At 49.6% G+C, this 12,413-nt stretch overlaps 1 protein-coding gene across 3 annotated transcripts in view; it reads right to left on the minus strand.

Moving 5' to 3' along the window:
* The window catches only part of SFXN5 (sideroflexin 5), a 96,112-nt gene that overhangs the window by 52,921 nt on the left and 30,778 nt on the right, over positions 1 to 12,413 (minus strand). For all 3 annotated transcript variants that reach the window (XM_066997048.1, XM_048081560.2, XM_066997049.1), the window contains 4 exons: positions 7,434 to 7,460; positions 6,597 to 6,651; positions 4,787 to 4,812; positions 119 to 172 (listed from right to left, as the gene is read on the minus strand). In XM_066997048.1, coding sequence (XP_066853149.1) covers positions 119 to 172; positions 4,787 to 4,812; positions 6,597 to 6,651; positions 7,434 to 7,460 — 162 coding nt within the window. The remainder of the gene's footprint in view (positions 1 to 118; positions 173 to 4,786; positions 4,813 to 6,596; positions 6,652 to 7,433; positions 7,461 to 12,413) is intronic.

Consider the following 12,413-nt stretch of genomic DNA (forward strand, 5'->3'; position numbering starts at 1 on the left):
CCAAACCCTTCCGTGACCATACCCATCCATATCACCTTCCTCTTAACAAAGTCAGAGGCTGCTTTCCTTTTCCTTACATTCTCCACCCATTCAGTGCATGGAAGCAGACAAGCGTTACCTGCCAAAAAACAGTGGATGCCAGCGTCTGGTTGGGCAAGAGAAGACCAACAACCTGCAAGAGAAGAGATTTTCATGTTAACAAATATATGGTTGGTTTGGGTTTGTTGGTGCTCTGGTAGGCACGAAAGCAGCAAGCGTATTTTCATTGACTTTAAACAGTTGTCTTCATTTATTAATTTATTTCATGGTGAGTGGCCAGAGTACAAACCAAGAGCAACTGGGTGAGGGAACAGACCCATCCCTCCAGTTCTTCTAAAAGTGCCCACTCCAGTAAGAAGTGATAAAGGCTAAAAGGGAATAGATTTAGGACACAGCCCTGTCGTTTCCCCCCTGAACTTCCCTTCAGCCCACCGTCTTTCAATTTTCCAGTGGGGAAACTGGTTAACACATCTGCCCCTAAGAGCTTCACAACTGTAATTATTGCTTGCAACACACCTCTAAGAGTCTGTCAGCACAAACTGTCCAAAGATTAGTTCATTAAAAGTAAACGATTGATTTTATCCAAGTATTTCTGGAGTACAACCCAAAAGTTGCAGGAATACAAGAGTTCAAAATTCCTCCTATTGGAAGTGAAGTTTTTTTTTTTTTCTATTTTCCTTTGGCACATTCTCTGTTTCAAGCACAGGGAAGAAATGAGATTTGAACATCTGAAGACAGGAGTGCCACCTGGAAGCACATGTGCTCCTGTTTGGGAGCCCTGAATTTTGTTTGAAGAGAAGGGAATTGTTGATGTGGCATACTCGGGAGCTGCGAAAACTCCTGCCTGGGTTCCGAGCTGCGGCTGACGACGGCTCGAGGCAGCCTGGCCCCGCACATCTGGCGAGGTCTCTTCCAACCTAGATGATCCTGTGACTCTGTGTACCGCCGCCGCCGCGCGGATGTGAGGTGCCGCAGGCTTTGCAAAGTCACCCTGAGCAGCATCTGAGCGCAGACACGTGTGTGCTGCCCATATGGTCCTGTGAGCATCCCGGAGATGTCTCAAAATACCGTGATATAAAATAGTCTCTGCCAGCCTCCTTCCTACCTCGTTTGGTGGCAACCTTTCCTTTTCGAGTGTAAGAAGCTGAAAGAGAGGAAAGAAGAAGAAGAGGAAGAGGAAATTGAAAGCTGGGGGACTCCCAGCAAGGAACCCAACCAAGAGGGACAAGAAGGTGAGTTCTTGGGTAACAAACGGCCAAGAAGTGGTACTTCCTATCATCTCCGTTTTCTCCCTTCCTGAGCCTGAAACGCCCGATAGCTTCTGAAGACGGTCTTCGTGGCGCACAATCACACTTGCAGCTTTGTGAAGGGTCTGAAGACCGAACGACTCCTTTCAACTCCAAACGCGTTGACTTTCAGGATGCTCAAACATCTCCGAGGCATCTGCGCACCTGGGCAAGAAGGCTCCGAGGTCACTCACTCGCAGACCATCTTCGGCACCATTTTCTTTAGGTTTGCTCCAACAGAAGCCCAGAAAACAGAAAACTTCCCTGTCACGGCACGGGGAGCCTGCCGCACGGCGGGACGAGCTTGAGCTGCACATCTGCAGCAGCAGCAGTTGAAGAGGAGGCAACTTCTACGCTCAAGGACATGGAAGAGAAACAACAACAAACCAAAGGGTACCGGGGTTGGGAGGCCTGATTTCATTTACGCCTTCTTTCCTTTCTCCTCCTCCTCCAGCTTTTCCTCCTCCAGCCTTTCTGGAAGTTGCAGCTACTTGGTGCGCTGGCTGAAGGCCAAGCCGTGCGAGTTCCCACTAATTTGCTGCTCCCGTTCAATCTGGGGATCTTGTCCTTAATTACGGAGCCGCCGGTCGGAGCCGAGCGAATTCAACAGGCGCTGAACCTCCTCGTCCCCGGGACCGATGCTCACCCCAAAAGCCATCGGGCTAATGAGGCTTTGGAGGAGAGGGAAGGCAGCAAGCGGCTCCCGCATTGTCAGCCGGAGCTCGGCGCGAGAGGAAGAGAAGGGAAGGGAAAATAAATAAATAAAAAAGAGCACCCAAAATCTGTATGACTGAAAGAGGCACGTTTAAATGCAAACTCTCCATATGTGCAAGAGTCTGTCAAGAAATGTACAGTTTCACTTTTAATTACTGTCAGGGGAAAAAATAACTAAGAAGGAAAACAAAATATACGGGAAAAAAAAATAAAAAAGGTTCTAAACACCAGAAAAGTACCGACTACAAAATTTAATTGCCTATCAGGTGTGAACAGCCCTCTGTGGCTGCAAAGCCAGGGCTGCAGACACTTCCCGGACGTCTGCTGGCTCTTTGCACGTTTGGTTACGGGCTCCCAAAAGCGAGCCCCGTGCCCTGCCTCCTCGTCAGGCGCCTGCGATGGACAGGTGGGACTTCTCCAAGCGTTTCCAAGTGGCAGCGAGGCCTCCCGAGCCTCCCGTCTGCCTCTCAGAGGACAAAGGAGCGGGGCTGCAAATTCCTTCGGGCCCTTTGTCGCCGGGGTTGTTTGGAACCGCAGGCGCTGCAGCCGGGTGCTGGGCCGGGAGCTGTCGGAGAGCAGCCAAAAAACACGAACCTGGCCAAGGGGCCGGCTGTGCTGGCACTTCGAAAAGGGGAAAAAAAAGAGGAAAAATGAAGTGTTCTGCTCTGGTTTTAAATGGCTGGGGAAAACGATGTGCCCCAAGGGTCCCGGGCTGGGTTTCCTAAGCGCAGAGGAGCCTCTTCCTTGGGTGAATGCCTCCTCCTGGGCTGGGAACCCCAACCAAGGTGGGGGGAAACACAGGGAGAGTAAAAGGGTGCCCAACAGCTGCCCCGCCGTGACCGCTGGCACGTCGCACCCCTGTAGCAAAGGCAAATAACGCGAGCAGCTTGGTTTTGTGCCTCATGGGCTGAAATCCAGGCGGGCAGAGACAAAGTGGTCCTTACACGTACCCCGTCCTGCTGCTCGCTCCAGTCCCACTGTGCCCCCGCAGCCCTTCAGGGGCTGAGCCACAAAGACGGCCACGAAGGGATGGAGACCATAAAAAAGCCAACGATGGCAGCTCTCTGAGCCGGGTCACTCTGCCCAGGGGACCGATACAGGCAGAGAACACACAGCCACAGGCTTTGGTGGTGTCAGGGGAGAGGCTGCTTAAGCCAGAAGAGAAGCGATTATTCTTGGCCAGACCTTAATCTCTTCCACAATGAGCTGAACCGTACTGAATTATTTTGCATTAGCTATAGGGTGGGGGGGACAAACCCCCACGGATAGAGGCAGCGCTGCGTATCGACTGGTGGGCAGCAAACCTGGTAATGCATAATCTGATCCCGTTCTGGTTTGGGGTGGTTAGGTGACCCCAACACACCGGGACAGGCAGCCCCGGAGCAGCGGCACGCCGCCACGGCTTCACCGGCGCAGATCCCACGCGAGAGCTCGCCGCAGGCACACCGAGCCTCTCTTGAGGAAATCCCATCCCCCTATGCTAAATGCAAGACTCAAACTGTTTTTATGCTAGAGCAGGCTGCCAATTTTGTCACTAAATTTCACAGATCGATTGGCATAAATGTTACATTTTAATTTTAACATTTGAAACGTTTGGTTTTCTTTTTTTCCTTTTTTTTTTTTTTTTTTTAAATGACAAGAGGTTCCAGTTTATCCTTTACAGCTAGCGAAATTGGGCTCATCTGACAGCTCTCGGCTCCTCTGACAGCTCTGGATTTGGGCCGATTTCATTGTCAATTTGATCGTTAACTCGTTTTTGTTTAACCTTTTCTTTTAAAATGCCCCCTACAAAGTTACCGCCACGACGTTACACACGACAACAAATAGTACCAGCAGGGCTGGGCTCTGCCTCCAGCTTCCAGCCACCCTGCTAGCACCGGTCGGGAAGGGATCGGTACCTTTCAGCGAGCTTCGTGCCACCGTCCCCAAGGTTTAGGAAGATGAAATTTAGCAGATTTTGCTCCTTGGACTGTTTTAATGCACTTGACCTCAAAGGCTGGGAGAAGAGCTGGAGGCTGCCCAGAGCAGGCTTCATTCACTCAGCCTTCTGGCATCAACTTGGGTGGTTTGGGGCAAAACTCTTCGCCCCAGCTGGCCTATTCACAAAAGGAGGTTAATTAATAGCTACGGCTCTGAAGATGAGCTGGGGTTTCAACAGGAGGAGCACGGGATTATCTCCGTTCTGGCTGTCAAGAGCACCCAAACGCTTGCAAATTTCACAATAACAAGTACCAACCACAAACGCCCTCAGCAGTAACCCCACGTAAAGCACTCGCAGCTTTAATTAATTGAGACGAGGAGACACGGCGCTGGCCTCACCGCGCTGCAGCTCCCCGCGTTTCTCACGGCCGGGAAGCGACTTGCAAACCATGCAAATAATAATGGGGGGAAAAAAAAAAGGAAAAAAAAAATACGCCTCCAAAGATGAATCCACGAGTTGCAGAAGTTGCAGGCAATGAGCTCATCCTGGTCTTCCCTTTCCAAAAGGGAAACACGGAGCTGGAGACGTTGCGGAGACCAGCGGGAGCGGTGGGAGGTAGACAAGGAGCCCTGAGCACGCCGAGCTGCGGCCACAGGGCACGTTTTGCACCACCGAGCCCTCGCGAGCGTGCGAGGGGAAAGGTGTGAGCCCCGCGTGAATCTGCGGCGAGGCAGCACGGCGGAGTTCGGAGAATCGTGTGCGGGTGCTAAAAAATGCATTTCCTGTTACTCGCAAACAAAGCGGGGAGGGATGCTGCAGTACTTACAATGGGCGTTCCGAAGGGAATGTAACCTATTAAAAAAAAAAGAGAGAGAGAGAGGCATGCATTTTAATAGGTCGTTTGGGGCTGGAAAAACATCACACCTAAGAAATCTAACAGCGCTACCATTTTAGGGTACAAGTCACACCTGGCACGGCAGCCTGCTCTCGCGTCTACCAGCCCGCGCCACCATGGGCACGGAGATGTCAACAGCGAGCATCAACAAGAGCAGACTCCAGGTGCTTTCTAAATCTCCTTCCCACCCTCTTTTTTTCTTGGGTCGGGGTCTACGAGTTTCCCTGAAACTTATAAAGCCTCATCTAGACCCTAAAACTTACTCCAGCGAACCCAGTGTGTGCCAGTACGTGGTGTGAGCACTTCAGAGGGGACAACGTACGTTACGGAGCAGGACCGTGCCACCATCCTCCCTCTCCTACCTCTCTGATAACAACTTCCCAGCAGGGGAGCTCATCTATTTCTGGGTCACTTGAAAAAGGAACAGGGTATAAGCACCCTGAAGAAAGCACATTTACACACTCAGGAGTGGAGGAGATCTGGGCAATTTTAATCATAGGTATAAGTTAAAGCTCTTTGTCATGGAGAAGGCTTTACCCCAGATCTTGTTGAGCACCACAAAAATCAAATGTTTCACGTTTTTCCCCTGTTAGGACTGCCGATTTTTGTGCTAATTATAATTTATCTCAATGACTTCCACCAGAAGGTCTCAGGATTTCACCAGCATTACTGAATTACGCCTCACGGGTCCAACTTAAGTCAGGAAGGGCAATGACCCGAGAGGATGAAAGATTTTTCCAAAAGTACAGAACAAGGCAGCACAGGTCCTGGCTTTCCTTCCCTGCACGTCACCTCCATGTCAACCTTCCTCAAAGAACAGGAGAACAAAACCCATCGGCCCCAATATTTGTCCCCATGGAAATATGGAGCAGGTGCTATTAAGGAGGATGCTGCCCGTCCCTTTGGGAAAGGACCAGAAAGGACCAAGGTGCACTCGCACCCTCCGGCGAGCAGTGACCCAGCGCACAGCAGAGGTAGCTGCGGGTCTGTGCGCAGCAGAGGGACACCCCAAAACAGGAAAGAGGAGGTGAGCATTTAATGATTAAGCAGCCGCCTAAGCCAGGAACAAACACAGCCGATCCTTCCCAGGCTTCCCGCTGCTACAGCTATTACGTACGTTTATTTTTTAGTGTTTATTTTTAAAAATAGAAGCTGCACCAGGGGAAGATCAGACTGGGTATTAGGAAAAATGACTTAACCATGAGGGTGGTCAGACACGGGCACAGGCTTCCTAGAGGGGTGGTTGTGCCCAATGCCTGTTGGTGTTTGAGGCATTTGGATGCTGCCCCCATAAATATGCTTTAACTTTTGGGCAGCCCTGCAGCGGTCAGGCAGTTGGTCTCAAAGGTATTTGTGGGTCCCTTCCAACTGAAGTGCTCCGTTCTGGTGTGCACGTGGAGAAACAGGGCTCATCCTGCTCGACCCTGGAGGGTAAAACACCACGCTACTGGCTGGGCAGCAAGCTTCAGCGTTTACCACAAAGCTAAAATGACCGCTACAGCGATGGATGCCAGAAAGGACATCAACCCGGTAAGGAGAGGAAAACTCTGAGCACTAGATCTCACGTAGGTATTTAGGATCCTAACTCACCTTGATTTCTAAGGGATTGAGGCATTTGAGTTATTTTCTGGTCCTAGCCTAAATACATACAAGATGCACTGCAAAACCAGAGGGAAAAACGATAGCATTTTGTACCAAGTCCCAGTGAAATTAATGAGTGCCTGGTTGCGCTATACTCTACCTGACATTCTGAAAGGCATGAAGATGGTCTCGTTTGTGTCGGGGTGGATGATGGCCTGCAAAACAGTCAGCAAACAGCCACGGTGAAGGCACAGAAACCACAGGTGAGCTGCCGAGGACGCCGCCAGCCTCGCCGTGCCCATGGCTCTGCCAGAGGCACCCCCTGTCCCAAAACCTCCTCCTGCTGCTGCCATCCCGTCTCCTTAAGTAATTTATCATAAACTACAAATTGATAAGGAAATAATTTGGTTTGAAATACAGAAGCGTTGCTTCAGAATGTGTCTGAGCTTGGAGCAAAGCCTGCCGGCGTGGCTGGCACTGTGAGGGTCACCCAAACGAAATCCTCGTGTGCCGTGGGCAGCCCAGCCTCCACGGAAACCCTAATTCTGGTCTGCCGATGAGCAACAACAAAACTCACCTGGCCCACATGCTTTTTTTTTAAAAAAAAAAAAACAAACAAATTTTACAAGGAGGCTGCGTTAAGAGGCAGGGGACGACAGCCTCCGTCCCTCCGTGATCCGGGAGCGCAGCGGAGGGAGGCGCCGCACAGCCACGAGCCTCACCGAAGAGCTGCCAAACTATTTTTGAAAGGCTTGGAGACAAGAAATCTCTTGACAAGACGGGAAGGAGAAAATGAAGACATCAAAATATATAAATACAAAGCAAAAAAAAAATAAAAAAAATCAGACTCTTGGGTGGCAAACAGTGCTCGCTGCATTTACATGTCTGTGGCAAGGCAAAACAGCAACTGGCAGAGTCACTGACGGAGAGGGGACAGCATCACTCAGCAAAAAGGGAAAAAGCAGCAACGGGAAGGAAATACAAAAAAGCGCATTACCTGCTTTATTTTTTGGGCGGCCCACAGCTAGAAAAACAAAAGAGAAAGTGACATTGAGAAAAGCAGCAGCGAGAGCTTTCCCCGTCCCGAGGTTCACGCCAACCCCCAAATATTCCTCGTGTAGCTGCTGCATTCATTTTCTGCATCCTCCCGGACCTCACGCTCGTGTTTAAAGCTTTTACACAGACCCAGCTCCTTCCAATTCATGTGGCCGGCAAGACACCAGGCAGAGACATTATTCTTTCGTATACTGAAGGATGAGAAAGAACAACCCCAGGCTTTACAGATCAGGAATTATCTTTGAAACTCTGCTGTGCGTAGATCCCAAGGTAAATTTAGCCCAGCCTTCCCCTGAAGGAGCTTCCTGCGGAAACCAGAGCTTGCCGGGGAACAAAGGTGGAGCAAGCAATGCAGGGAAATAAAATCAAGCATCTCTTCACACAAACCCTGGACTCAGAGCAAGCCACCACGAGTTTTCGTTTTTAACAAGGGAAAATCTTTTGCAGAAAAATACTCGTAAAGGGGAAAAAAATCTCATTTAAAACTCTCGCGGGTGCCTACTGTTATTTACTGATTGCAAGTTAGCAGCAACAAAACACCCCAAATCTGGCTCAGACAGCAGAGATCTACGAGAAATAACAGAAGAAATACAGGAGAAACAACAGAAGCTGTACAGGAGATGCAGATCCAGCTGGTGAGTAGGGGACCACTACCAAGACACCTGGCACATTCTGCACGGCTTAAATGCAAATGATAATCTGGAAAAAAAAAATCCCCATTTCGATGTATACATTTCTAGAGATGGACAAGTAAAACGTGACTCCCAACAGTTAAATTGCCTTTGCTATTAAAAACTGTTCTACCTTTTCAGCTAAGGTCTGGCTTTGTCTCCCAGCCACCAGCCTGTGCTGCACCTCTGTCTGACAGCCTTCAGAGCCGTCTATTTTTGTTCTTCACGCAGGTACTCAGAGCTGCTAAATCCCCCCTGTAACCTTCGCTTAAAGAAAAAAATAAAACAGCAGAGCCAGGAGACTGGCTGTTTCCTTGGCAAGGCACATTTGCCAATCTCTTAACCACCCTCGTGGCTCTTTTACATCTTTCCAATTTGTCAACATCCTCTTGAATCGAGGACGCCAGAAAGCAGACAAATTATTCCAACAACAGTTGTACGGGTGCCAAACCAAGGGTAGGCTAACCTGATGATTTCTGCTCTTGCTGTTGATAAATCCAAAGATAGTGATAGCTCTTTTCGCTCTGAGAGCTTGTGTTTGTCTGACTACCCACCAGCTTACCTACCCAAGCGCCGCGGGCTCATTCTGCAGTGCGGGCAGTCACACTTGGATTTTGTTATTGTTCGGCATAAATTAAGCACAGCTCTGCCATTCCTCTTTACCTAAGCATTGACTCACTCCTTCCCCAAATAAGAAGCCATGGAAATGCTGCTGGAGTAAGGTAATTATTCGGCTTTACATAGCACGAGTTGACCCACTGACACCAGCAGCCCCAGGATTTCACTCCAGATCCAGCTCTCGCTCCAGAGCTGGAACTCCGTGCCGAACGCCACCGCGTGCGATGAGTTACTGGAGCATCTAAATGTCACGGGCTGATGCACACATCCCCGGGGCTCTTTCCTGGGGAAAACGTCCCTTTTTGAGGAAAACTGCTATTCCCCATTTTACAGATGAAGACACAACGAGGCAATCTTTGTGCTTGGCAGGCAGACAGCTGGATCTGCCTTCATTAACCCCAAAATCCAAAGGGTGGGAGGCCGCGTGCCAAGGCATCGACCAGGGCTTTTCCCCACGTGCCACCCACCAGCTTGAGGATTTTGAAGGGACGAGCACGCTGCAGGTGCCCGCTCAGGGTGTCCCAGCCATCCTGTGGCTGCTCAGGGCTCATGCATCTGAGCTGTGAAACCAAGCCACGAGATTTTCCTCTCCGACTGCAAGCACCAAGACCAGCAAAAAGGAAGAGGGATGGTTTCTGAGCCAGCGCTATGGCTTTTTTGGTCAAGTTATCTAATTTCATTAATTGATCCCAATATTTATGCATTTTCCTGCTGCAGTGCAAATATTGTTAGAACATGTGATTTCATTACTTCTCAGAAAGAGACTTTACAAGATGCACCTGATGAGTCACCTAAAGATTCTGCCAGCTCATTTTCACTTCTTTATCCTCTAATTCATTTTCTGCTTGCAGCATCTTTCAATAGCTCCAGTACTCCGAGGAGTCTTGCCAGCTGGGGAGCTCGTTTCTGAGAGCAAGGCTCTGGTTTTGCTGGGGATTTCATTCACGCTCTCTCCGGCCATCTTCGAGAAGCAGCCAGATTTTGATCTCATTTACACCAGCATGAATCCACAGCATCTTCACCAGAGCACGTGGAACAGCTCCAGATTTCTGCTCAATTTATGTCAGAATTGGGTCCATCATCTCTAAATATAGCCTGCACAGGGTGGGTCTCCTCTAGCAGATGTTCCTCCTTTACATCTTACTCTATATTACTGACTCAAAGCTACACAGGGATTTTGCCATCTTTCTAATTCAGAAGCAAGAAACAAACCTGCTCACACACGGATTTACACCAAAAACCCCAAGGACGAGCGTGCAGGAGAGCTGGAGCAGGCAGCGAAGGACAAGTTGCTCCAGCCTGTGGCCAGCGGAAGCTACCAGCAGGACAAACCAGCCTCTCCTTCACAGAGACATCCTTTATGGCCGTGAAGAACTCCAGGACCCTTCACAAAAATACTCCCAGCACCAGCATTTTAGGATGCTGAACTCACGGACGAGGTTTCCATCCATCCTTCGCAGGGTTCTGATTTTTCTATCATTTTTCAAGGAAGGGATTCACACCTCTTTGTTCACCGCCTACAGCTTTAAAAGGCATGAACTCTGGAACTGAGCTCAGTTACACAGAAATGTTTTGTGCTTATGGGGTTGAAGGAAGGGTATCAAAGACTGCCATGACCTAAAGAGATCCAAAGCTGCGGTAAGGAAATAAAGAGGGGAACAACTCTTGGGGAATAGATGTGGTCTCTGGTTGACAGGACGTTCATTAGCATTCCTTACTTAGCAGCAAAATCGCAGCTTAGACATAGCTTTCAAAAAAGTATTTATTTAAAGACTATACCCAGCCCAAATCTATTAGCTAACACCTGCCACTACAAAAACAGCACACAGGGTACCAGCTATTAAGAAATTAACTATCTTCTTATCAAAAGCAGGGAAATTTCACGGTCCTGGACTCAAAGACGGGATTTTTTTTCCCCTCTCTACAGCACAAGTTTCACTTAGGTTGGAAAGCTGGGTTTGCAAACTGTTCACCCTCGATTGCAGCAGGCTCCAGCCCCGCTAAAAGGAGCGGCCACCTCCGCCCGAGGCTGGACCCTGCCCAACTGCTCCTCTGTGAGCTCGGGCCCCGCAGGCTGAGGTCAGGAGAGCTCCGACAGGTTCACACCACCGCTGTGCTGCCAGAAAGGCCTCCCTGCAGTCTGTGAGACGCGGCAGACTTGTGAGATTTGTGTCAGGAACCCGCAGAAGCTGCTCCGACTCTCCCCTCCTTCGGCTGCACAGCGTGGCAGTAGGCATCCAGTGATCTGAAATCCTACAGCAAACGCTCTGGATATGCCATGTCAGCAGTAACCCTATGTAGAAAAAAAATCCCTTACCGATTAATCACACTTTAATGACAGGGCACAGCTATTTTCAAAGAGTTAACGAGGAGCCCCACGTTCGACGGGCCTATGTGCAAGGGAAAACACAGCGGCCTAAGCGCTGCAAAACAAAGCGGCCTACCTGCGTTACACTCCGCACCATCACTCACAGCAGCTTGCAGAATTTCCCTAGTGAAGGCAAAGTAGAAGAATTCCTCTGAAAAGGGTCGTTTTGTCCCTCGGTCAGAGGCAAAGCTCCCTCTCAGATCCGCTGGTCCCGTTTTGCTCCGGCAGGGGGGCTCGCACCCCTCCGCCAGGCCCCGCCTGCACCCACAGGGTCTCATTTTAACGAGGTAACAGGCTGGAGTTGGCACCCCGTCACAAAGTGCCAGAAGTTTCACACTCCTGGAGCTGCAGGTTTTATTAAAGCGAAGCTCGGATGATCTATCCCACACTGAATTCCAAATATTGGGTGTCGGGACCGGAACGTGTGATGAAAAGCTGAAGAACAAGAGCGAGCTGCTTTGATGTGAGGGACAGCCTCCAAAACCAGAGGTGATTTTCACCAATCCCAATTGTTTAAATGACATGAAACCAGGGAGAATAAAAAGAAAATATTGTTCAAGAGGCCTAACTTACTGTACATGCAGAGTTCACTAAGGGATACTTCAGTGCAAAGACATGGGTTGGGCATCGTGTTACTGGTAGTAGTGACTGAATAAATTTTACTTCATTCTACATCCCTTAACTGGTAGTCATATATGGTCAGAATAAGACGCCAGGGGTGAGACTCATCCCCTCTAACAGACATCTACAACATCCTAAGTATTTTCTGCAGCACATCCTCTGGATGCCCTTTGTGTCAGCAGGCAGAAATCAGGCAGCTCCTCTCACCCCCAGCAGAGGAGCAGTCCTGGCTGCACAAGTGCACTCCAGCAGGGCTTCCTTCCCTCTGCCGACTTTAGGATGGACCCTACACGATGAGTTCTGGCTCAGGTAGGCCCAAAATGTAAAACACCCCGAAGCACCAAGCACCTGCAGCTCGTACCAACATCAGCACAGCTTGCAAAGATATGGCACCTTTTGGATTCCAACGGGAGCCTGATGAAAGTTGGAGATTTTAGGTTAGCACATTTAGGAATCCCAGAATTAATTGCTACAGCTTTTCCAAACAGATCTCCCACAGATGTAACCAAGCAGATCCAGTCTTTCAGCAGGGCCAGCAGCCTGAACCAGGACCGCTCACCAGCAGCTCCACTATGAAGTCAGCAGGGTTCGCTCATCTTAACCTTCCCTACAAGGTTAAACACACTGGTAAAGTCGCACAAGC

The sequence above is a fragment of the Anser cygnoides genome, chromosome 4 (genome assembly GCF_040182565.1).
Source record: "Anser cygnoides isolate HZ-2024a breed goose chromosome 4, Taihu_goose_T2T_genome, whole genome shotgun sequence".
In the NCBI taxonomy this organism is placed as follows: domain Eukaryota; kingdom Metazoa; phylum Chordata; class Aves; order Anseriformes; family Anatidae; genus Anser; species Anser cygnoides.